The sequence below is a fragment of the Argentina silus genome (genome assembly GCF_951799395.1).
Source record: "Argentina silus genome assembly, chromosome: 22".
Taxonomy (NCBI): Eukaryota; Metazoa; Chordata; class Actinopteri; order Argentiniformes; family Argentinidae; genus Argentina; species Argentina silus.
The window spans coordinates 13,698,386-13,720,885 of NC_139676.1; the positions used below are offsets into that span (position 1 = coordinate 13,698,386).

At 48.7% G+C, this 22,500-nt stretch overlaps 4 protein-coding genes across 8 annotated transcripts in view; 1 reads left to right on the plus strand and 3 right to left on the minus strand.

The window, feature by feature from the left end:
• nherf2 (NHERF family PDZ scaffold protein 2) overlaps nucleotides 1-11,976 on the minus strand; it is a 13,784-nt gene extending 1,808 nt beyond the window's left edge. The window contains exons 1-3 of the mRNA XM_083694063.1: nucleotides 11,156-11,976; nucleotides 9,115-9,432; nucleotides 557-757 (exon numbers count right to left, since the gene is read on the minus strand). Of these exons, the coding sequence (XP_083550189.1) occupies nucleotides 557-757; nucleotides 9,115-9,432; nucleotides 11,156-11,362 (726 nt within the window). The 5' untranslated portion in view covers nucleotides 11,363-11,976. The remainder of the gene's footprint in view (nucleotides 1-556; nucleotides 758-9,114; nucleotides 9,433-11,155) is intronic.
• A 1,115-nt stretch (nucleotides 11,977-13,091) lies between these two features.
• LOC310821571 (polyadenylate-binding protein 1A-like) lies at nucleotides 13,092-14,595 on the minus strand (the record flags this gene model as incomplete). Its single annotated transcript, XM_083693656.1, has 3 exons — nucleotides 13,092-13,523; nucleotides 13,633-14,106; nucleotides 14,209-14,595. 3 exons carry the CDS (start codon nucleotides 14,593-14,595, stop codon nucleotides 13,092-13,094), a joined length of 1,293 nt encoding a protein of 430 aa, XP_083549782.1.
• A 701-nt stretch (nucleotides 14,596-15,296) lies between these two features.
• On the minus strand, nucleotides 15,297-19,657 carry nthl1 (nth-like DNA glycosylase 1). Of its 3 annotated transcripts, XM_083693685.1 has the most exons (7): nucleotides 19,514-19,657; nucleotides 19,088-19,295; nucleotides 18,278-18,546; nucleotides 17,518-17,688; nucleotides 17,014-17,173; nucleotides 16,367-16,472; nucleotides 15,297-15,910 (listed from the first exon to the last, which is right to left on the minus strand). In XM_083693685.1, exons 1-7 carry the CDS (start codon nucleotides 19,568-19,570, stop codon nucleotides 15,571-15,573), a joined length of 1,311 nt encoding a protein of 436 aa, XP_083549811.1. In that variant the 5' UTR covers nucleotides 19,571-19,657; the 3' UTR covers nucleotides 15,297-15,570. The 3 variants fall into 3 exon arrangements, with proteins under 3 accessions (XP_083549811.1, XP_083549812.1, XP_083549810.1); XM_083693686.1 differs by having other exon boundaries at nucleotides 15,297-15,816; nucleotides 19,088-19,657; XM_083693684.1 differs by having other exon boundaries at nucleotides 19,088-19,657.
• Nucleotides 19,658-19,704: 47 nt separating this feature from the next.
• Nucleotides 19,705-22,500, plus strand: part of tsc2 (TSC complex subunit 2) — a 37,282-nt gene continuing 34,486 nt past the window's right edge. For 2 of the 3 annotated variants that reach the window (XM_083693681.1, XM_083693682.1), the window contains exons 1-4: nucleotides 19,706-19,849; nucleotides 20,748-20,965; nucleotides 21,199-21,285; nucleotides 21,488-21,598. In XM_083693681.1, the coding sequence (XP_083549807.1) occupies nucleotides 20,831-20,965; nucleotides 21,199-21,285; nucleotides 21,488-21,598 (333 nt within the window). In that variant the 5' untranslated portion in view covers nucleotides 19,706-19,849; nucleotides 20,748-20,830. Of the gene's footprint in view, nucleotides 19,850-20,747; nucleotides 20,966-21,198; nucleotides 21,286-21,487; nucleotides 21,599-22,500 lie in introns of all 3 variants that reach the window. The other variant, XM_083693683.1, reaches the window with a different exon arrangement.

Below are 22,500 nucleotides of genomic sequence, written 5' to 3' on the forward strand. Positions count from 1 at the left end.
AGATCCTCCCTCCCTCCCTCCCTCCCTCCCTCCCCCATTAACCCCAGAGTCTAACCTCTGAGAATTTAGCTAATCTGGAATAATCTAACCTAATCTAATTGTATCTGATGTCATGGAGCAACAGCAGCAGTAGTCCCAAAGCCTTAAAGGCCACTGAATGATGTTCCATTTGCCATTTCAATGTGTTAGGAACATAATTTAAATCATAAAAATAGAGATCAAAATAACATCCTGCATCCTTACAATTCTGCACTTGCAATATGTTTGTAATAAACTTGCAAACTTGAATGCATTACATTCAAATTACATTGCAACACAATGCATTGCAACCTAAAATAACAGCACAATATTCATGCATTTTCAACACATTCTTAAAGGGATAGTTCAACCAGTTGTAGTTACTTCCTAATATTTACTCGACCTTACAAGCAATGTCACTGTATTTGTTTACGTTTGGTTTGAGAATAGTTTCAGTTAATCGGGCGATGGAAAATGCTAGTGGTTGCTAACTCCAGACTAACCCTAACCCTGGACGACCTTCCCTGGACGACCTTACCTGGACCAGCCTGTCACCGGGCTGCAGGCCCACCTGCTCGGCCGGGGAGCCCGGGTCCACGGAGCGTATGAACTGCCCCCGGCGCGTCTTGTTGCTGTGCAGGTTGAAGCCGTAGCCCTGCTCGCCCTTCACCATGTGACACAGCCGAGGGACGAACTCGGAATCCCCTGCCCCTGTCGCCAAGGGCGACGACAACGGTGTCTGGAGACACAGGGACGTATTATTACCCCCCCAAAACAAGCAATAAGTGAATATGGCTGCAGTACAGGCCTGGCAGAGCATCACCAATATGTAAACAAATACCATCAGATAGAAGCTGAGAAACTCTACTATAACCTCATAGTAACTGTTTGATTTCAAATCCAGACTTTTGGAGTGGGGAGCCAGGGCACTGTAATACCACAATTGTTTTCAATTAAATCATGTCCTTCTGTTGGCCCCGCTGGGATCATATATTGTAACGTCTCGTCCTGCTCCTTAGTTTATGTGTGTCTTTGTTTCACGTTATTCATTTACTGTTTCCTGTTTATTTGTTGTGTTCCTCACCTCATCTCTCGTTTCAGACACTTCACTTCCTGCCCCTTGTGTGTTTCCCGCCTGTGGGATTGTCTACCCCGCCCTGATTGGTGTCACCTGTTCCTCATCATCCTTCCCTGTGTGTTTAGTCTGTGTGTTCCCCTGTCTCTGTGCCAGTTCGTCTTTGTACCTTCATGTCGTACGTCCCAGCATTTCCTTGTGATAGGTATTCCTGGTTTTTTGATCTCCTAGTGTGTTTTTGCCTACCCATTTTCGGATTATCTGCCTACCCATTGACTGCCTACCTGTGTACCAAACCCTGCTGTGGCTGCCCCCTTCCCCTGCCTGGTCTTAGTCTGTATTTCATTGAGTCTACAACCAAGAGAAAGTGCTCTGTAGCACCGGGGAAGGGTCTCAGATTAGAGGGTTTAGAGTGGGCTAAGTGGATCTGCCTATAACACAGTTATAACACTTAGTCTCAGATTAGAGGGTTTAGAGTGGGCTAAGTGGATCTGCCTATAACACAGTTATAACACTTAGTCTCAGTTAGTCAAAGCCTGATCACTACTGACTGGAGAGTCAAAACATCGCGTGACAGGTCAGGACTGCAATGTGGAGGGACATCCAGTCTGCTGAGGGACATCCAGTCTGCTGGGGCACCTACTGTATGTAGAAGTTAATTCTCCCTAGCCCCAAGCCCCTAGCCCCAAGCCTCTATTCCAATCTCAGAATCTACCGTTCTCATAGACCTGAAAGGATTTGGTTCTATGGGTGGACATTACAGTATGCCTTGAAGTCATCAACACACGCAGGACTGTACAACCTGAGGATCTAGGTGTCTTTGTTCTTATTGCTACAACAAACACACACACACACACACAGACAGACGCACACACAGACGCGCGCACACACACACGCACGCACACACACACACACACACACACACACACACACACACACGCACACACACAGACAGCTATTCTGAGCCCTCCAGGGTGAAAGATGATAATGTAATTGTAATGTCTTTTAAAAGCATCTTGGTGACAGTGTGATACTTTGGGTGACTCCAGTTGAATACCAAGAAATCAGACTCCATCGGAGGGAGAGAGAGAGAGAGGGGGAGACAGAGAGAGAGAGAGAGAGAGAAAGGAAAGATTCTGTAACAAAGAAAAGGAAGGAGAGTTTGTTGTGTGTGTCATGTTACAGAGATGTAAACATAGTGGGATTTACTTGTCTACCTGAGTAGGCCTAACCTGTGTGTGTGTGTGTGTGTGTGTGTGTGTGTGTGTGTGTGTGAGTGAGTGTGTATTGGTGTCTGCTGTACCAAAACGGAACGCCTCGTCAACAGAGCGCCATGCTTACAGATCGCCATGGCGATGGAGCGGCACAACTCTCAGGTAAGTTGATGTTTCCGTGGCAGCAGGCCTTGTCTGGATCTGGGACAGGTGTCCCTCAGGCCGGGGGAGGAGGGGGGAGACAGAGGGGGAGGAGGGGAGGTTTAGGAAGAGACACAGTTTTGAACCTCCCTGATCGCCTGACTGATGTCATTGCCGCCCACACACGTCCCCAGAAGGCAGAACTAGCTCAAACATCAATCTGACCTCAAAAACAGCTCATCTATTTTAGGGGAGGTATTTCAGGGGCAACTGGGGAGCATCTCTGAAATAAACAGTTTTCCATGTCAGATACACAGAAAGTAAACAAGTCCCGCTCAACATCCAAGTTTGACTGACATAGAATCCTATTTTACATCCGTAACATCCCTATGTCTCAATTTAACTAGTTAAGGAGCATGCACAGGACACAGACTGAGCCTTGTCCTGGGGTGTGGATCACAAAGCACCATCAATGAAGTAGCCAGCTCACTTTCCAAAATATTCTTAAACAACCTTACAAATTTGAAATAGGCACTGTACGATTTACCTCATTCCAAGGCAATGGCACACAGCACACATAAGCCTGGAATAACAACGACTGAAGCCTGGCCTTGGTGGGAGTGAACTCACTGAGTAAAGTATTTGTAATTATTTGAATGTAGCAAATCACTTGAGTGTCAGACGGGCTCCGAATCAGAGATGTGTGGTTTTGGAAGCGCTGGGGTGAAGAGCTGTGGGAGATGACTGGTGCGAGGTAAACCCAATGGCTAGGCATCAGGCATCAGCCGGTCTTTCTATTGGGTAAACGAAGGCCAAGTCTGACGTGTCAGACCTTCTGAGCATATTGGGCGGAAGTGTCTGGGATTGAGATTATCCTATGACTGAATCCATAATGCCAACAAGTTAAGATTTCGTAAATAACCTTAAAACCTCGAGAGGGATCAGAATGTTTCAGAGTGTTAGCTGGTTAATCAGGCGATCCTGCTTTCTGGGAAACCGACCCATGAATTTAAACGGAGTGTGAGACAGGGTTGATGTCGTTGGCACCCCCCCCCCCCCATCTTCATCCCACCCACCCACCCCATCTTCATCCCAGCTGCCCCCTCAAGGGTGTTCCCACGGTCAACATAATCCTGCTCCTGGCTCCTGGAGCTTAAGGCTCAGCCGCTAAATGCTAACCGGCTAACTCAGTCAGTCGGAGAGGTCAGCCGGTAACCGTTTTACTCTGTGTGTGTGTGTGTGTGTGTGTGTGTGTGCATCCCTGTGTGTGTGTGTGTGTGTGTGTGTGTGCGTGCATCCCAGCGTGTGTGTGTGTGTATGTGTGTGTGTGTGTGTGTGATGCCACTGTTCCGATACTGTGACGATAACACACTGTTGTTATGTAACGTAATACGGGCGTCTGCTACGCTAACACTCAATACCACGGAACAATGCAATGTGTGTGTGTGTGTGTGTGTGTGTGTGTGTGTGTGTGTGTGTGTCTGTGCTCACCACAGAACACTGCACTTTGACTACAGCATATCAGTGATCTGTGATTGACCATACATAACACCTCAAAATGCTCCGGGCATGTGTGTGTGCTTGTGTGTGCTTGTGTGTGCTTGTGTGTGTGTGTGTGTGTGTGTCTGTGTGCGTGTGTTTGTGTGCGTGTGTGTGTGTGTCTGTGTGTGTGTGATTGTGTGTGTCTGTGTATTGGAGTCTGTGTATCTGTTTTTGCGTAGGTGTGTGTGTGTGTGTGTGTGTGTGTGTGTGTGTGTGTGTGTGTATGTGTGTGTTTTGGAGTCTGTGTATCTGTTTTTGCGTAGGTGTGTGGCTCTGTGTGTGTGTGTGTGTGTGTGTGTGTGTATCTGTTTTTGCGTAGGTGTGTGGCTCTCTGTGTGTGTGTGTGTGTATCTGTTTTTGCGTAGGTGTGTGGCTCTCTGTGTGTGTGTGTATCTGTTTTTGCGTAGGTGTGTGGCTCTCTGTGTGTGTGTGTGTGTGTGTGTATCTGTTTTTGCGTAGGTGTGTGGCTCTGTGTGTGTGTGTGTGTGTGTGTATCTGTTTTTGCGTAGGTGTGTGGCTCTCTGTGTGTGTGTGTGTGTGTGTATCTGTTTTTGCGTAGGTGTGTGGCTCTCTGTGTGTGTGTGTGTGTGTGTGTGTGTGTATCTGTTTTTGCGTAGGTGTGTGGCTCTCTGTGTGTGAAATTAAAAGCATGAGGCTGTAGAGAGGTGCTGGCCGTCACATGGAAGCTTCTAGAAATAAACCACAAACAGAGGAACTTTCCCCGGACTCTCATTCTGACAGAGGCTTAAGTTACCGTAGTACACAACGTTTACCCTTGTGTTTCACTGCTAACTGGGACACAGAGGAACAAGGAGAACCACACCTTTGCTAGGTTGCAAACCAACACCTTCACTCTGTTTTTAACCCACATACACTGTGATTGAAGTATAGGCGGATGCTACTTCCCGTCTTGGGCCCAGAGATTTTCCTGGTCAGTTCAAGTGTTGAGGAAAAAGTCCTGGCCACTCGCTTTAGTCATGTGATCAATTTAAACCACCTAGCCTATCAGAAGGCAATCCTTTCAGATCTAGGGTTAGTGGCTAACCCTAACCCTAACCCTAACCCTAACCCGAGGCTGTTTCTGAACAAGGCCACTGCCTCCTTCTCCTGGGAGCCAATCCCAAATGGGTAGATGCTAACTTTTACCAAGTCCAATTGAGGTCCGAGGACCTCGTTTACAAGGGAGACCTGGACCAAGGTGCCATATATTGAAACATTTCAGTTCGGAAACCCTTGGTACCCTTGGCTTTAGATGATTATGTCTCTTCTACGTGCTGTATTTCTATGGTTTCCATGGTTTCCTCCCGAGTCTTGACCCAACAGCAGAGAACACCTGGGGTGAAGAGCCATGCTGTCCCAAACCGCTATTTACCCTCCACGCTCCTAAACAAACGTCTGGTTCACCTTAAATGCAACCTCTGTTTGGAGGGTAAACACAGAGCTGACATGCAGCCAGCCTGTAAAAAACCACAGCACAGGACAGGGTTTGGCACACACGCCTTGAACTAGTGTTTAGGGTAGAAGACTAATGCTCTGACGTGTAGTGCATATGTGTGTGTGTGTGTGTGTGTGTGTGTGTGTGTGTGTGTGTATGTGTGTGTGTGTGTGTAAGACCTGTAGCAGGGTGTGTGTGTGTGTGTGTGTGTGTGTGTGTGTGTGTGTGTGTGTGTGTGTGAAAGACCTGTAGCAGGGTGTGTGTGTGTGTGTGTGTGTGTGTGTGTGTGTGTGTGTGTGTGTGTGTGAAAGACCTGTAGCTGTGTGTGTGGGTGTGGGTGTGTGTGTGTGTGTGTGTGTGTGTGTGTGTGTGTGTGTGTGTGTGTGTGTGTGTGTGTGACCTGCTCTTACCTTGGCTGATGGATGGCCAAAGCCTCTATTTGACTCTGATCTCTCCTTAAGTCTTCTGTGTCACAGTGTGTTTGGTCCCACAGCGGGGGTGGTTGTGTGTGTGTGTGTGTGTGTGTGTGTGTGTGTGTGTGTGTGTGTGTGTGTGTGTGTGTGTGTACCTCAGTAACGGCATGGACAATATCTCGTCATCTCGTCTCTTTCTTTCCTGTTTTCCCGACAGGGGATCGGTGTGCGTCTAGTTTGGGCTGGACAAACAATTAGCCTCTTTAGCCAACTCCTTTGTTGCTGTCACTCACCCCAAGCATGGTTGAAGCAGCACACGTGTCGACTGTGTTAAATCGACACAGATTTGTTTGAACATTAAACATGAAATGAATCAAAGAAGATCATTTGTGTTGATTAAACAAATTTCAATCACGTGGAACCGAAATTTGGAAATCCAAAGGCAGGTGGTCTGATCCAGCTTAATGCTCTCCTTTGTGTGTGTGTGTGTGTGTGTGTGTGTGTGTGTGTGTGCATGTGAGTACCACACAACACACACTGACTGAATTTGACCAGCAAACCATCTGCTCACTAAATCCACTTTCCTGTCAGAGTACACACCATGGGGGGGTTCCACACACAAAGTCAAGTCCTTGACTGGAGGATGCTTTTTTACAGTGTAGGGATATGCTTCAAGAGATGCTACAGGATTTCTGTTGCTGATTCTTTACATCAAATTGTTTACAACATCATACGTCTTTGTGCATAGACACCATTCAGGGTGAGGATACAAAATATGTGATTTTGTAATTTGGGTGAACTGTCCCTTTAATGTGCCTCTCCAATGGTTCTAGAAGGTTGGGGCACGTGTGCTGCTTCAACCATGCTTGGGGTGAGTGACAGCAACAAAGGAGTTGGCTAAAGAGGCTAATTGTTTGTCCAGCCCAAACTAGACGCACACCTATCCCCTGCGGTATTAAACATTCCACATTAGTTTACTGTTCAGCGCCTGACCAGCCAGAGGAGGATGGGTCCCCCTGGAGTCTGGTTCCTCTCAAGGTTTCTTCCTCCCAGGGAGTTTTTCCTTGCCACTGTGTCCTATATGTTTCTCCTTGGCTTACTTTTAGGGGTCTATGATTTGGTGTTAAATCATATTGTTGGTATTGTATTTATTGTTTATGTTGTTTAGTATTATTTTAATTTGCGAAGCACTTTGTCTATGTAAAAAGCGCAATACAAATAAACTTGATTGATTGATTGATTGATTGATTACTAAATGGTCTAGTGCCTGAATACCTGTCAGATACCTCTCAGTTTACAGTCCATGGAGACCTCTCAGGTCCTCTGACACTGGTCTCTTATTCATACCCGGGGTCTCTTAGTCATACCTGGGGTCTCTTATTCATACCTGGGGTCTCTTATTCATACCTGGGTCTCTTATTCATACCCTGGGTCTCTTATTCATACCCTGGGTCTCTTATTCATACCTGGGGTCTCTTATTCATACCCGGGGTCTCTTATTCATACCTGGGGTCTCTTATTCATACCTGGGGTCTCTTATTCATACCCTGGGTCTCTTATTCATACCCGGGGTCTCTTATTCATACCTGGGGTCTCTTAGTCACACCTGGGGTCTCTTATTCATACCCTGGGTCTCTTATTCATACCTGGGGTCTCTTAGTCACACCTGGGGTCTCTTATTCATACCCTGGGTCTCTTATTCATACCTGGGGTCTCTTATTCATACCCTGGGGTCTCTTATTCATACCTGGGGTCTCTTATTCATACCTGGGGTCTCTTATTCATACCTGGGGTCTCTTATTCATACCTGGGGTCTCTTATTCATACCTGGGTCTCTTATTCATACCTGGGGTCTCTTATTCATACCTGGGGTCTCTTATTCATACCTGGGGTCTCTTAGTCACACCTGGGGTCTCTTATTCATACCCTGGGTCTCTTATTCATACCTGGGGTCTCTTATTCATACCCTGGGGTCTCTTATTCATACCTGGGGTCTCTTATTCATACCTGGGGTCTCTTATTCATACCTGGGGTCTCTTATTCATACCTGGGTCTCTTATTCATACCTGGGGTCTCTTATTCATACCCTGGGTCTCTTAGTCATACCCGGGGTCTCTGTCATACCCTGGGGTCTCTTATTCATACCCGGGGTCTCTTAGTCATACCCGGGGTCTCTTATTCATACCCTGGGGTCTCTGTCATACCCGGGGTCTCTGTCATACCCGGGGTCTCTTATTCATACCTGGGGTCTCTTATTCATACCCGGGGTCTCTGTCATACCCGGGGTCTCTGTCATACCCTGGGGTCTCTTATTCATACCTGGGGTCTCTTATTCATACCCGGGGTCTCTGTCATACCCTGGGGTCTCTTATTCATACCTGGGGTCTCTTATTCATACCCGGGGTCTCTGTCATACCCTGGGGTCTCTTATTCATACCTGGGGTCTCTTATTCATACCTGGGGTCTCTTATTCATACCTGGGGTCTCTTATTCATACCCTGGGTCTCTTATTCATACCTGGGGTCTCTTATTCATACCTGGGGTCTCTTATTCATACCTGGGGTCTCTTATTCATACCTGGGTCTCTTATTCATACCCTGGGGTCTCTTATTCATACCTGGGTCTCTTATTCATACCTGGGGTCTCTTATTCATACCCAGGGTCTCTTAGTCATACCTGGGGTCTCTTATTCATACCCTGGGGTCTCTTATTCATACCTGGGGTCTCTTATTCATACCCTGGGGTCTCTTATTCATACCCTGGGGTCTCTTATTCATACCCTGGGTCTCTTATTCATACCCTGGGGTCTCTTATTCATACCCGGGGCGAGGACAAAGACATACGGGGAGGCAGCTTTTAGTGTCTATGGTCCTCACCTCTGGAATAACCCTAACCCTAACCTCTGGAATAACCCTAACCCTAACCCCTAACCCTAACCCTAACCTCATGAGCTCAGGGTGTCACAAGCCATAAACACTTTTAAAAGAAAGCTCAAGACACACCTTTTTAGCTCAGCTTTCTCTTCATCCATTTGCACTTCTATTTTTGTTTTCTTTTTATTTACCCTCTTAATCCATTATTATTTCTATTTCTATTCTATTCTCTATGTATGTATGTATGTATGTATGCTTGTATGTATGCTTGTATGTTCTGTACTTATGTATTTTCAATTTTACTGTTAAGCACCGTGTATTGGACTTTTGTATGAAAGGTGCTGTATAAATAAAGCTTGATTGATTGATTGAATCACACCATAACAACGCCGACTAGCCTCACCTCAGTGCCAAGGTTGGAGCTCGATGACGTGGACGACGATCGCTTGGCTGTCCTGGTGGGTGTGAGCGTCCGCGGCGCGCCCGTATGTGACAGCATGAGGGCGTGGATGAGGGCGTGCGAGGGCGAGGGGACGTCCTCCCGGGGCACAGGGGAGGCGGAGGGGGTCGGAAGGGGTGAGGGACGGGGGGAGAGGGTGCCCATCTCGACGGCCAGGGCCTCGGAGCAGGGCAGGCCGTGGCTGAGGAGGTAGGTGTCCGTCTGTTGGTCCACCACCAGCAGTCTGGTCCGGTGTTCCACCTCCCGGATACGGCACACCACCTAGAGATGGGAGGGGGGGGAGAGAGAGAGAGAAAGACAGAGAGAGACAAAGAGAGAGGGGGGGGGGGTGAGAGAGATAGAGAGAGAGGGGGGGGTGAGAGAGATTGAGAGAGAGAGATAGAGAGGGGGGGTGAGAGAGAGAGATAGAGAGGGGGGGTGAGAGAGAGATAGAGAGGGGGGGTGAGAGAGAGATAGAGAGGGGGGGTGAGAGAGAGATAGAGAGGGGGGGTGAGAGAGAGAGAGATAGAGGAGTGAGAAAGTAAAATAATCAGTGATACCATCAACGGTTTTTATCAAAATCAAATGGTAACTTTAGCATCAAGCAAACAACCTTGGGGAGGGAGAGGGGAGAGACAGGGAAGGGATGGGGAGTGAGAGGGGAGAGACAGGGAGGGGATGGGGAGTGAGAGGGGAGAGACAGGGAGGGGGATGGGGAGTGAGAGGGGAGAGACAGGGAAGGGATGGGGAGGGAGAGGGGAGAGACAGGGAAGGGATGGGGAGGGAGAGGGGAGAGACAGGGAAGGGATGGGGAGGGAGAGGGGAGAGACAGGGAAGGGATGGGGAGGGAGAGGGGAGAGACAGGGAAGGGATGGGGAGGGAGAGGGGAGAGACAGGGAAGGGATGGGGAGGGAGAGGGGAGAGACAGGGAGGGGATGGGGAGTGAGAGGGGAGAGACAGGGAGGGGGATGGGGAGGGAGAGGGGAGAGACAGGGAAGGGGATGGGGAGGGAGAGGGGAGAGACAGGGAGGGGATGGGGAGGGAGAGGGGAGAGACAGGGAAGGGATGGGGAGTGAGAGGGGAGAGACAGGGAAGGGGATGGGGAGGGAGAGGGGAGAGACAGGGAGGGGATGGGGAGGGAGAGGGGAGAGACAGGGAAGGGATGGGGAGGGAGAGGGGAGAGACAGGGAAGGGATGGGGAGTGAGAGGGGAGAGACAGGGAGGGGGATGGGGAGTGAGAGGGGAGAGACAGGGAAGGGATGGAGAGAATGTGGATAAAGGATGGGAAAGAAGACAACAGGGCCGAGTGGTGGAGGAGATGTGAGGAAGACCATGGTACCGCGGAGGGCTGGAGGAGGAGGAGGGGAACAGAAAGGGGGAGCTGGAAGAGAGAAATAAGGACAGGCCTGACATGAAGGAGAAGGAGAGCGGGAGAGGGTGAGAGGAGAAGGAGGGGAGGGGGAGAGAGGACAGGCAACCCGCGGGGAATAGAGAGACGAAATGGAAAAGCGAGAGAAAAGAGAAGAAGTGAAGTTCCATATAAGGAGAGAGACGTCATGTTAGCTGTCGTCACTGATTCCTATCACACAGTAACCCTATAGACCTGTTTCACCATGGCCCCCCCGGCCCCCATGCCCCCCAGGACCCCCCGGCCCCCCAGGCTAGACAGTAAAACAAAGAGGTCTGACACCTATAGGGCACATTGTCGGTACACACACACACACACACACACACATACATGCAAGCGTGCACACACATACACATACATGCAAGCGCACACGCACACACACATATATACATGCATGCAAGTGCGTGCGCACACACACACACATACAAGCAAGTGCGGGCGCACACACACACACACACATGCACGCACGCACGCACACACACGCACATACACATACATGCAAGCGCACACACACACACACACACACACACACACACATATACATGCATGCAAGCGCACACGCACACGCAGGGTCTTCTTGTGGAGCGCCACACTTACCTGGTGGTGCATCTCGTTCTCCACATTCTCCCCGTTCACCTCCACGACCCGGTCCCCCGCGCGCAGCCCCGAAAGGTCTGCCGTCGAACCCGGCTCCACTTTCCGTATGAACTGTCCGCCTTTATTCCGTTCGCCGTGAAGGTGAAACCCATACCCTTGCTCTCCTTTCGTTAGAAAACAAATCCTCGGTCTCAGTTGGCTTTCCATTCCAAAACGACCGTCGGAAAAAGTTTCTCAAGGGGAAAAAGTTTATAAATCCTGCGCTTTAATCCAAAGGGATATTTTGTAGACACCTTGTCGGCCAAAATCTAAACATCTTTTCACATGATGCGCATTGATGTCCCGACACAATATCCAAACCCAGAAGAAAAGGGGAAAACAAAAGTTGTGAAGAAGTATTGAAGTCAGAAAATATCCAACCGTCTTGAACCGTCTGAAAATAAACGTGTGCGTAAAATAACCAGGACACGGGACGACCCGCAACAGGTTAACTCCAGCGCATCTGAGCACTTATCCAAGAGATCAGAGATTAGAAAGACTTCTCGCACACAAACACAGTATGCTAATTCCCCTCGTCAGACAAGTGTGTGTGTCTGTATGTGTGTGTGTTGAGCGCCCCTGTCCTACTCGCTGCGACAGTGGCACTAAACTAGTAACAACGCAAACACCCACCCCGCTGCAACATTGCACACACCTATCCGCATTACACCTTCCAAGGAGGAGAAACAGCACTATTGCTCAAAGGCCAACACAAGATCAAGAAAGCGGTCGTTGAAGGCTGTAGCCTTCTCTCCACAATTACGCGGCAAACCCACGCTTGATAAAACCCATTTCCCTGTGCCACTGCATACCCCGTCCCTGCGACGCTCACGCAACGTCAGGTAGGGGTGACTTGATTGGTCGGCGATTGCGACCTGGATAAGACGGAACTCTTCCTCCTCCTCTTCCTCCACTGGCAGTGAAAAGGGAGATAAAAGATTGCATAACTGTACATAAAGTTTAGAACCTATAGATAGCCTTCGTTGCATAAATGCGTTTCATGATGTCCAGAGGAGCCTTGCAGAAGCTCTATTTTGATCCATGACGTGATGGTAATTATGTAGCCTGATCCGATAACATTTGATATGGCCAATATAGGCCTATCCTAGGTGAGGTTCAGTGGAATACCGCTTGGAATACCTCTCAGGCTCACCATTAGGTAAATAGCTGAAGAGTAAATATATCTTTCAGGATGTCAGCATCCTATTTCACCTGTGTACACATCGACTCCAAAGCTTCTCATGTAGCCAAGATACAAGTCAATAGGAGATTGACATTTGAGATGACATTTGTACATTTACATAACCTATAGAATGGTTATAGGGGCTCTATAGGGGCTGTTTGATATGGAGTGAAAAAGGTTAAACTGTGGCAAACAAAACAAAAAACTACAAAATGATACAACATTTACAACATAAATGGTAAGAATGACTGTAAGCATACACTTTGCTTTGGTAGCAACACAACAGGGTCGGTATAGTAACCCTGTCTACTGTGTGGCGGACATACAGCAGTGGTATATTCCATGGTTGGGAATCTAGTCAAGTGTTTCCCTTCTCCTGCTCTAACCTGTGGTTCGAGCGCCCTCTGGTGGAGAATGCAGAGGTAGCATCCTCTCCCCAGGCTTTGATCAATTGTTACCTCATGTACAGAACAATCATGTATAAAACAAAAAGTATCAGTTCTTAATTTCAGTGACATTATTGTGGAGTTATTGCTCTATTTGAAAAATAAATCTTGAACTTGAAAATAAATAAATAAAGTCTCTCTACAACAGTTTATTTTCTAATGAGATAGTTTATTCATTTTCTGTTTTCCGTTTTTCAATGGTAAAATATTTTTCAAATGTTTCTTTGGTGAAGCAGGTTTCAAAGTCTGGATCTCCACCCCCGTCGTCTTAGCAGCTGGGAGCTGGGATAGGGTCAGATTTCTGCACATCCAGCTGGTTGGTGAGGTAGGAGGCAGCAGAGGTCTGGGCCTGGGGGATGCAGAAGGGTGGAGCAGGCTGGTAGGGGTTGATGACTGGGTAGGACACGGCCTGGAGGCCGGCCATCCTCTGCATGCGCTGGCTGGTGGTGTGGGCCTGGCTCTCCTTGCGCATGGCCAAGGCCACAAACAGCGGCTTGGTGGCCACGATGCGGCCGTTCATCTCAGTCACAGCCTTGGTGGCCGCCTCAGGGGAGGGGAAGCACACAAAGCCGTAGCCCTGGCTGCGTCCCCCCGCCATCACTACCTTTGCACTGGAGATTGTTCCGTAGGAGGAGAACACCTTGTGCAGGTCCTCATCATCCAAGCTTTTATCCAGGTTCTTCACATACAGATTGACACCCTGGTAGAGAGAAACCCTGATTAGTGAGATGATTTTCAACCCCTCAAATACATCAACAATAATTACAAAGTACATCAGCTTCTGTGTTGGTATCAATAATATCACAAACCTTGTATCTGGTCCTGCGGTCCTGCTTCATGTGCTCGAACGGGCGGTTCAGCTCAGCCTGGCGCTCTCCTTTCGTCTGGGCACGGCCCACACAGACCCGCCTCCCATTGAGGGTTTTACCATTCATGTCATCAACGGCCTTCTGGGCGTCCTCACGCCTTTGGAAGTTGACAAAGCCGAAACCCCTGGACTTTCCACTCTCATCAGTCAGGGCCGGTCCAGACTTCTCAAACCTCTCCGCCAGTTTACGGTCGTCCATGTCCTCTCCACAGTTTTTGGTGTACACGTTAGTGAACTCTCTAGCCCGGGCTCCCAGTTCAGCCTCTCGTTCTTTGCGAGATTTGAAGTGTCCAACAAACACTTTTTTGTCATTGAGCAGCGTGCCGTTCAGTCCATCGATGGCTCTTCCAGCAGCCTCCTGGGTCTCAAAGTGCACAAAGCCGTAGCCTTTGGAGCCATTCTCATCACAAACCACCTTCAAATCCAAACAAAACAAACTTAATTTCCAGTATATAGAACATTTCATACACAAATGCATTACAATGCACTTTACAGGAAGAATAAATAAAAGGGGCACCTTGCAGGATAGAACGTTCCCAAAGGCAGAGAAGGTGTCGTAGAGAGTGTTGCTGTCAATAGACTCCTCTAAGTTCTTGATGAAGATGTTGCCAACCCCACTGTTCCTCAGAGAAGGGTCACGCTGAGACCACATGATGCGCATAGGTCTTCCTTTGACCGCGTCAAAGTTCATGGTGTCCAGGACAAGCTCGGCGTCAGCTTGCCGTTGAAAGTTGACAAAGGCATATCCAAGGGATCGGCCAGTGATGATCTCCCTGCACACTCGAATAGAGTGAATTGGACCAGCAGGGCTGAATTTCTCATGCAGCATTGCCTCTGTGATATCCTGGTGGAGATCTCCTACATACAAGGAGGCCATCGGGTAACTAGGCACACCGGAATTCATGTCTGATGAGTTCTCTCAAACAGCACAAGAGTCAAATAAAACTAGAAAAAATACTTAGTTGAAATATATGCTAAGCTCTGTAGCACACCCAATGCAGATATCAAGATGAAATGCAGAATGAATCAAGAATGTCAGGGGAATGAATGTCATTTGGAACCGGAATTCAGAACCTCAGTTGCTAGGTCCTCTTTTGTGACATCATTGTCAATTGTTACATCAGTTAAATCTATAGAAATCCTTGATGTTCTATTTCAATATCTGTATAATAATAATAATAATAATAATAATAGTAATAATAATAATAATACATGTATTTTGTATAGTGCTTTTCTCAGTACTCAAAAAAGCAGAGACAGCAATAAAAACAGGTGAGGTCCTGATAGACCAAGTTAGGGGGAAAGCTAATAAACATGAAAAGTATGTTTAAAAAGATGGGTTTTGAGGGACCGTATGAAGGAAGAGAGGAGGCTGTGTTGGATTCCCTCATGTGCTTCAGGAGAGTGTTCCAAAGGGTGGGGGCTGCAGTAGAGAAGGCCCGGCCCCCCCAGGTTCAGGTGCTGAGTGCTGCTGATGGGAGGTACTGTATGTACAGTTCCAGTCAAAGGTTTGGACACATGTGTCCTTCATACTCACTTCAGGAAACTCAATTATTTAAGAACAATTTTTATTTTGTTACAATATACATTTACAATAGAGATATAAAAATAAAAAATCAACCATGAAATATCTGAGTAGTGGCAGCAGTGACAGTGTTATTGTTTTTTTTATAAAAGCCACACAACATCTCCAAATGACAGAATATTCTGATTATATTCTATCTTCTGAGTCTTCATTAACAGGCTGTATATGTGCACTAATACCAGAGACAGCTGAAGTAGAGTAGAGTAGAGTACAGTAGAGTAGAGGTGTGTGTGTGTGTGTGTGTGTTTGGCTTTAAGAGTCCAATCTAACCCCTCACACACTTCGCTGTGACAATTACAAAGCCGTGGGGTCAGTCTTGCCCTTCGACCTCCTTCTCTGGGTGGGAGGTGAAACGGGCAAAGCCAGAGGCTCCTCTTTGATGGGCGAGGAGCCCACGCCTGGGTCTCTCTTCACCCTGGAGGTGGTGGTGGTGGTGGTGGTGGTGGTGGTGGTGGTGGTCTTAGGGGAGCGCGGTGAGTCGGGTGACCCAGTCTTGGGCCTCTTGGCTGGGGAGACTCGGTGGGCCGAGGGGCAGCTGTGCTGGTTCAGACACATGGAGCACAGAGGGTTGACGGGGAGACACACCTGCTGGCCAAACCCCACCAGTAGCCAGTTGATCTCACTCCATAGTCCTCTGGGAGGGGGAGGAGTCACAGAACACTGACATTATTATTTTAATGTGTTCAGATACTGTATTTAAAAAGGGGCAGTCTGGCATTGGTACATACATTTTTAGACTTATTGTTATTAATAATATATAGCAATTATAATTTATAAAATGCCTCATCGGCTTAGTTTAACTGTCTGACTTACCTGTCAAAACCCGAAATCTAAGATGGTTTTACTGCATTGTTTGGAAACAATGTCATTGTAAACGGTGTGGGAGTCATGAAAATGTTTCCAGATTTTTTTCTATGTGTGATTCTGAAATTGTAACAACGCTGTTATGTTAAAAACAGACATTTAGGAGAAGTCTGGGAAGGAGGGGAGGGGCGTGGGATTCACAACGGCAGGGTTGTGTTGTTACAGCGTCGGCCGTGGACCTCCAGTTGGTTCTGGTGTTGGTCAGTGACAAGGGATGTGCCGTTACCTTGGTAACCAGGCCTCCAATGCCTTGCGGGTCTCTTCTGGGTTCTTGGTCTGATTCTTCACCCAGCCCAGTCTGTTGGCAATACGGTGCACATGTGTGTCCACGCCTGCACACACACACACACGCACACGCGCACACACACTTCATGTAAGATACTGTACAACTACCACAATGCTCTGCACCACACCACACCTCACCTGTTGGCTCTACTGTGTGTAAATAATTGAACTGCTCAGTTAGAAACAGATTCACACTTTTTACTTTAACTTTGCTTATAAGCTATTTGCAATCCTCCAATGAAAATCATTAAAAAGAGAAGCTTACTGTATATGCATTCTGGTTAAAGTTTTGTCAGTATTATTATGGGTCTGCAACTTCTGTATCATCACATGGTTAGAAAGGCCTCTATATAGTATGTTGCCCTCTTGGTACTGGGGGATGGAACTACAAGAGAAAAAAACTGCAAGAATTCCTCAGATCCCTGGTTATGAGTGTTACACCAAGTAGCTTGGCAGTTACATCACCCCATTACCACATCCCACAGCCATTTGTCCCATCGGGGGAATGGTCATTTGGAGATGGGCGGGGGGGGGGGGGGCAGCATGGATGGCTCCCCGTTCATGAGCAACCTACTCCTGGGGTCGTACCTATGCCAGACACCTGGTCCCAGGCGATGTCCATGGCCAGGTGGGCCATCTTGGGCCCCACCCCTGGGAGGCTCTTCAGCCCCTCCACGCTGTTGGGTATGTCCCCCCCGAACTCCTGCTGTAGCATGGCCGACGCCCCCTTCAGGTACTTCACCTTGGTCTGCAAGAGGAGGGGGGGGGGGGGGGGGGGGGGGGGGGGAAGGGACGTGTAGAGGGGGGGGGGGGTGAGAAAGGAAGTAAGAGTAGAAATATTAGAGCCAGTGCAGACAAAGAAACTTTGGTTCAGCTTTGGTTTGTTTGTTTGTGTGTGTGTGTGTGTGTGTGTCCGTGGTCTGCAGAGGTGTATGTGTCTGTGGTCTGCAGAGATGTCTGTATAGTCAGTGTGTGTGTGTCTGTGGTTTGCATAGGTGTGTGTAGAGTGTGTGTGTGTGTGTCCGTGGTTTGCATAGGTGTGTGTGTGTGTGTCCGTGGTCTGCAGAGGTGTGTGTATCGTCAGTGTGTTACCCTCCAGAAGCCGACGGGGTAGATGAGTTTGCCCAGTGTGTCGTCGTCAGTGTTAAGTATGTTGTCCACAGTGCAGCCGTGAGCTCGGAGCCTCTGCATGGCAGCACTTGTCACCTGGTCCTTAGTCTGGCTGGACAGCATCAGAGAGACCAGCACCTGGTACCGCCTCACCTGCGGGAGAGGGAGGGAAGGTTAGGATTCAGGTTAGGATTCTGTAGGGGGCGCTTAGTGGCGTAGCACACTAATGCGCTTACCACGTAATCGCAAGGTTCCTGGTTCGATTCTGACCCTCGACCTATCTTGCATGTCATCCTTCCTGTCAATCTCTACTGTCTCTATCCCAATAAAAGCAGAAATGCCCTAAAAACATATTTAAAAAAAAAAAAAAAAAAAAAAAAAAAGTTTGTAGTCAGTTTGTAGGCTGGACAGCGTCAGAGAGACCAGCACCTGAGAGTGTGAGAGACATTGTACCAAGGGAGGGGGGCAGGTGTGTGTGTGTGTGGGGGGTGGGGGGCATAGACAGGGGCAGGGGCATGGGAAGGGGTAGACACAGTAGGGTTTCGGGCATAGGCGACGGCAGCAGCGAGGATGGCAATGTGGGCAAGGTTGAGGGCATAAGCAGGTGCAGTAGGGGCAGAAGAGGTGGGGTCAGACACAGGCTGGGTACAGGCGGACTGGGCAGTGGGCGCATGGTTAGCTTGGGGAGGCAAAGCAGGGATGGAGGAGATCAAGACCCACAGCCGCGGGGTCTCCCACCCACCTCGGCAGGGGCCTGCGGGTCGTAGCATTTCTTCGCCCCCATGTTGTCGACGGGGGCGTCCCTGGCACTCCTCATCTCACGGATGTGCTCCAGCTGCCTCCTCCAATCAGGAGGCTCCCAATGCTCCTTCTTTGGCCCCGCCCCCTCCTCATACTCCACCTTCACCTGTCGCCTCCTATGACTGGCGGGCGCAGGGGGCAGAGTGGGCGTGGCCTCGTCTCTCTCCGCTTTCGGTTGGACGGCCGCCGGACGGAACCTCGTGCCATCACCTGTGACGGACGAGGAGAGGAAGAAGAGTGTGTGTGTGAGTGAAGTGTGTGTGTGAGTGAAGTGTGTGTTTGTTTGTGAGTGAAGTGTGTGTGTGTGTGTATGAGTGAAATGTGTGTGTGTGTGTGACAGAGAAGCCTTGGATCTTCTGTTTCATCCAGCTCTGTTACTGCTGTCATGGCAATGACAAAGGAGCTGGCCAAAGCAGAATCTGATCTGTTCACGATCATCGCCAATAATGAAAGGCACGCCGCCTAAATCTCTGCATCATAATATCATAAAAGCAGCAATCAAAGTCTAGCAGAAGCAAGGGTACCACAGCATATAGGCTATAGTGACACCTATACACCTGACATGACGGGGCAACTTACACTTTTCCTAGTGACTGAATCTGTCTGACCGTTGGACATGTTCAGTGAGTGTATGTGTGTGACGAATACAGCGGGACGGGACCTCAACTGCAACAACTGTAAGACGCATAATTGTCACTGACACACATGTGAGAGTCACAGCAATTCCTCCTAGTTTGTTTTGGTCGCCTACCTGGTGGTGTCTGTGTGACGGCTGAGTTTGGTTTGGAGATCAATACATCTTCTACCTCCTCCTTCTTCTTCTTCTTCTTCTCCTCCTTCTCGCGTACATTGGAGGAAACCCTTTCCTCATTTTGCGTCTTTGCAATTCTAGATTTCAGAGTGGCCAAACCTGCCCGGCGCAGACTTTGGTTTCCACTCCGTGTCACGAAAGAAGTGCTCTGAACGAAATAAGGAGAGGTCATTTTATCACATTGGACTGCGTCCGATATCCTCCTGCAGGTGATGCGGATCTTGTCCGGCAGCATTAGCTAACGCTGATGAAAAGTTAGAGCTGGCTGGTTAAGTTGCTAGATTGTTAGATACGTAGCTAACACATTTGTATGAGTTTTGACCACATTTTCTTGTTTCTGTCGATGGAAATTCAAACGTGACCTACTCTTGTCGACGGTTGCCTTGCGTTCAGATGCTCATTGGATTCCACCTTGATTTTCATAGGTGGACGACGTTTGAAATGTTTTGAAATCGACGCATTAGATTTCTCATGTTTTAGACGCGCATTAAACTGCAGTTCCCGGCATCCCTTGCGACAAACGTGTTTTTGTAGGAAGTGCCTGTCAGTTCATTAAGTATGACATCCGGTTGAAGAATGGGGGGACTACTGAAAGCTGGGACGAGCTTTTAGAGGAAAAATGTAATGTTATAAATGCATGGAATTAGTTTGCTTTGGAGAAAACATCTGAAAGTGAATGAAAGTCATCGACATTGATAAGGGGTAAGAGCATCAGTTGTTTTTAAAGCCCCAGATCTGGAATGCAAGCCTGTCAGCAGGCTTCGTATATTTATTTATTTGTGCGTGTTTGTGTTTCTCATTCTGTTATATTGTCAGATTTCCGCAGATGTTTGTGTGCTTGCAGCGTCCGTGCGATGCACGCGCACGGGCCCCGGTTGTTGTTGTTGTTGTTGTTGTTGTTGTTGTTGTGAAACAGATCTCTCATTGTTCGCTCCGCTCCGCTCGCTTCTCCTGACAGGGGATTCTTATTGCGACATTCCCCTTCTCCTTATGCTCTCTCCCCCCCATGCTCTGGAAAACACAAGCTGATTGTCAAAAGGATCCCGAGGTTGGACTATGTGGCTTATGTTAGTACGGATAAGTGTCCCGTGACTGCGGACACTTCTTCCGTCGCTGTATTTGCAGCGACATGGCTTCATGTCATGTACGATAACCGCACGTTTCGAGCGTGTAAAGGAATGGAATGTTTCATGCATCACGTGATTGCTGTCCGAATGTGTGCAGAAGACCACAGGTGCGAGGAAAGACCACGCGTGGTCCACAAACTAGAACCGTCTTACTGGTGCAAAAGCCTAGGGCTGCACTATGTGTCTGAATGTAGGCCATAATGTTTAGGTGTTACATGTGGTAAATATACCACAAGTGAGTCCCCCCCCCCCCCCAAGATCGTGTAATGGACATATTCCTGAATCTTGCCAGTTGCATGTCTTGCCCTCCTGAATCCTGATTGAGAGAGTGTATCAGTAGTTTCCAAGAGGTCTGGAACTTGTATGGGTTAGGGTAGACCTAGAACAGATAGACATGGAATTCTCTCTTTTCCAAGAGAGACCTGGTCCAAGATGGCTGCCAAAGAGTGTGTGTGAACTCTTCTCGCCTACAGAATCCCACCTCCAGGCCTGCCCGTATAAGCAGCCTCCCTCCTGCTCTTCCTCCTCCTCCTCCTCCTCCTGATCACATTTGGCCATGAACAAGCAGCCCAGTAAGGAGAGTCTGAAGGACAAGGTGAAGGGGATCTTTGGCTTGGGCCCCCCTCGCCCCCCCAGCAAGCAGACGGAGAGCAAGCCCTCAGAGTTCATCATCACACTTGATATTCTCAAGGTACCCCATACCCCCCCCCCCCCCATACACACACACACACACACACACACACACACACACACACATACACACACTCTCCCTCCCTCCCTCCCTCAACCTAAGTCACATAGCATTGCTCTTTACTTGGCAAGCTGTTTACAAGGTTTGCAAAACCCCTATTCAGTTGTCGTCACTCTAAAAATGTTCTGTGGTGAAAACCTTTTCTCCTGTCCTGTCTCTCTCCCCTCCCTCAGGAGCTGCACCCAGACTGTGGACTCAGCAACCGCATCAGGGTCATCAGCCACGTGTGTGATCTGGCCAAGGCCAAGAAGTTTGAGGAGGTGAGTGGAGTGATGGAGGGAGTGAGAGAGGGAGTGAGGGAGTGAGGGAGAGAGTCAATTAATGAGGGAGAGTGGGAGGATGTAAAGGAACGTGTGTGTGTGTGTGTGTGTGTGTGTGTGTGTGTGTGTGAGAACAGTGAATGTGATGGTTAGTGGGGTTGAGGGAGAAAACCTTTAATCTGTGTGTGTGTGTGAGATACAGCATGCTGTGGAGGCAGTATGGAAGGCAGTGGAGGACATGTTGACTCCTGACCAGCCTCCCGAGGCCAGACATGCTGTACTGCTTCTGCTCAGAGCCATCATCCAGGGGCAGGTTAGTACACACACACACACACACACACACACACACACACATACACACACACACACACACACACACACACACACACACACACACACTTGGACTGAGTGGTGAAGTCTGTCTCCAGACAGACGGATGAAGAGATGGATGTCCTTCTCAGCTTCTTCCCTCAGGACGGCACACCACTCACACCTCATCTGGAGTACTTGACCGTCTCTCCTCCTTCGACCTTACCCCGTCCCACACTCCTCCATAAGGTGGGCAATCAGTTCGACCTCCTCTCTCCTGCCTGTCTGCGGATGACTTTGTGACCTACTTTGAAAAGAAGGTGTGGGGGGACATGCAGCGTTCGGCCTGTAGAGGGTGCTACAGGACCGTGGCCAAGGTGCGGAAGCGAGGCTTTGTCGCACACCTGTTGCGAATGAAGCCTCGATAACGAATGGTTTAAGATGTGTGTGCCTCTGCTTTCAGGAAGAGGGCTGGAGAGCATCGACTGAAAAGTCGACGAGGGTTTGGAGGGCTGAAAAGTCCAACAGAACAAACGAATGACCATAAGTGTTAATAAACGGGAATTACCCTTAAAATATCTACTGAGTCTGCCCCTGTGTCAAGGACCCTGTTACAGAAGGTTGATGACATTAGCAGCTCTTTCTCTCTACCTCTCGCCAACACTGCTACCTCTCCTCCCAAACCCACTGCGCTACACTCGGTCTCTGGTTTATCAGCTCTTTCCCCCCTCTCCCCTGATGATATTCTAAAACTGGTCGCATCCAAGCGGGCAACCACCTGCCCTCTCGATCCTATCCCCTCCCCCTTTCTCCAATCCATTTCCAAAGACCTCCTTCCGTTCCTTACCACCATAATCAATTCCTCTCTATCCACAGGACCTGTCCCAGCTGCCTTTAAGACAGCCA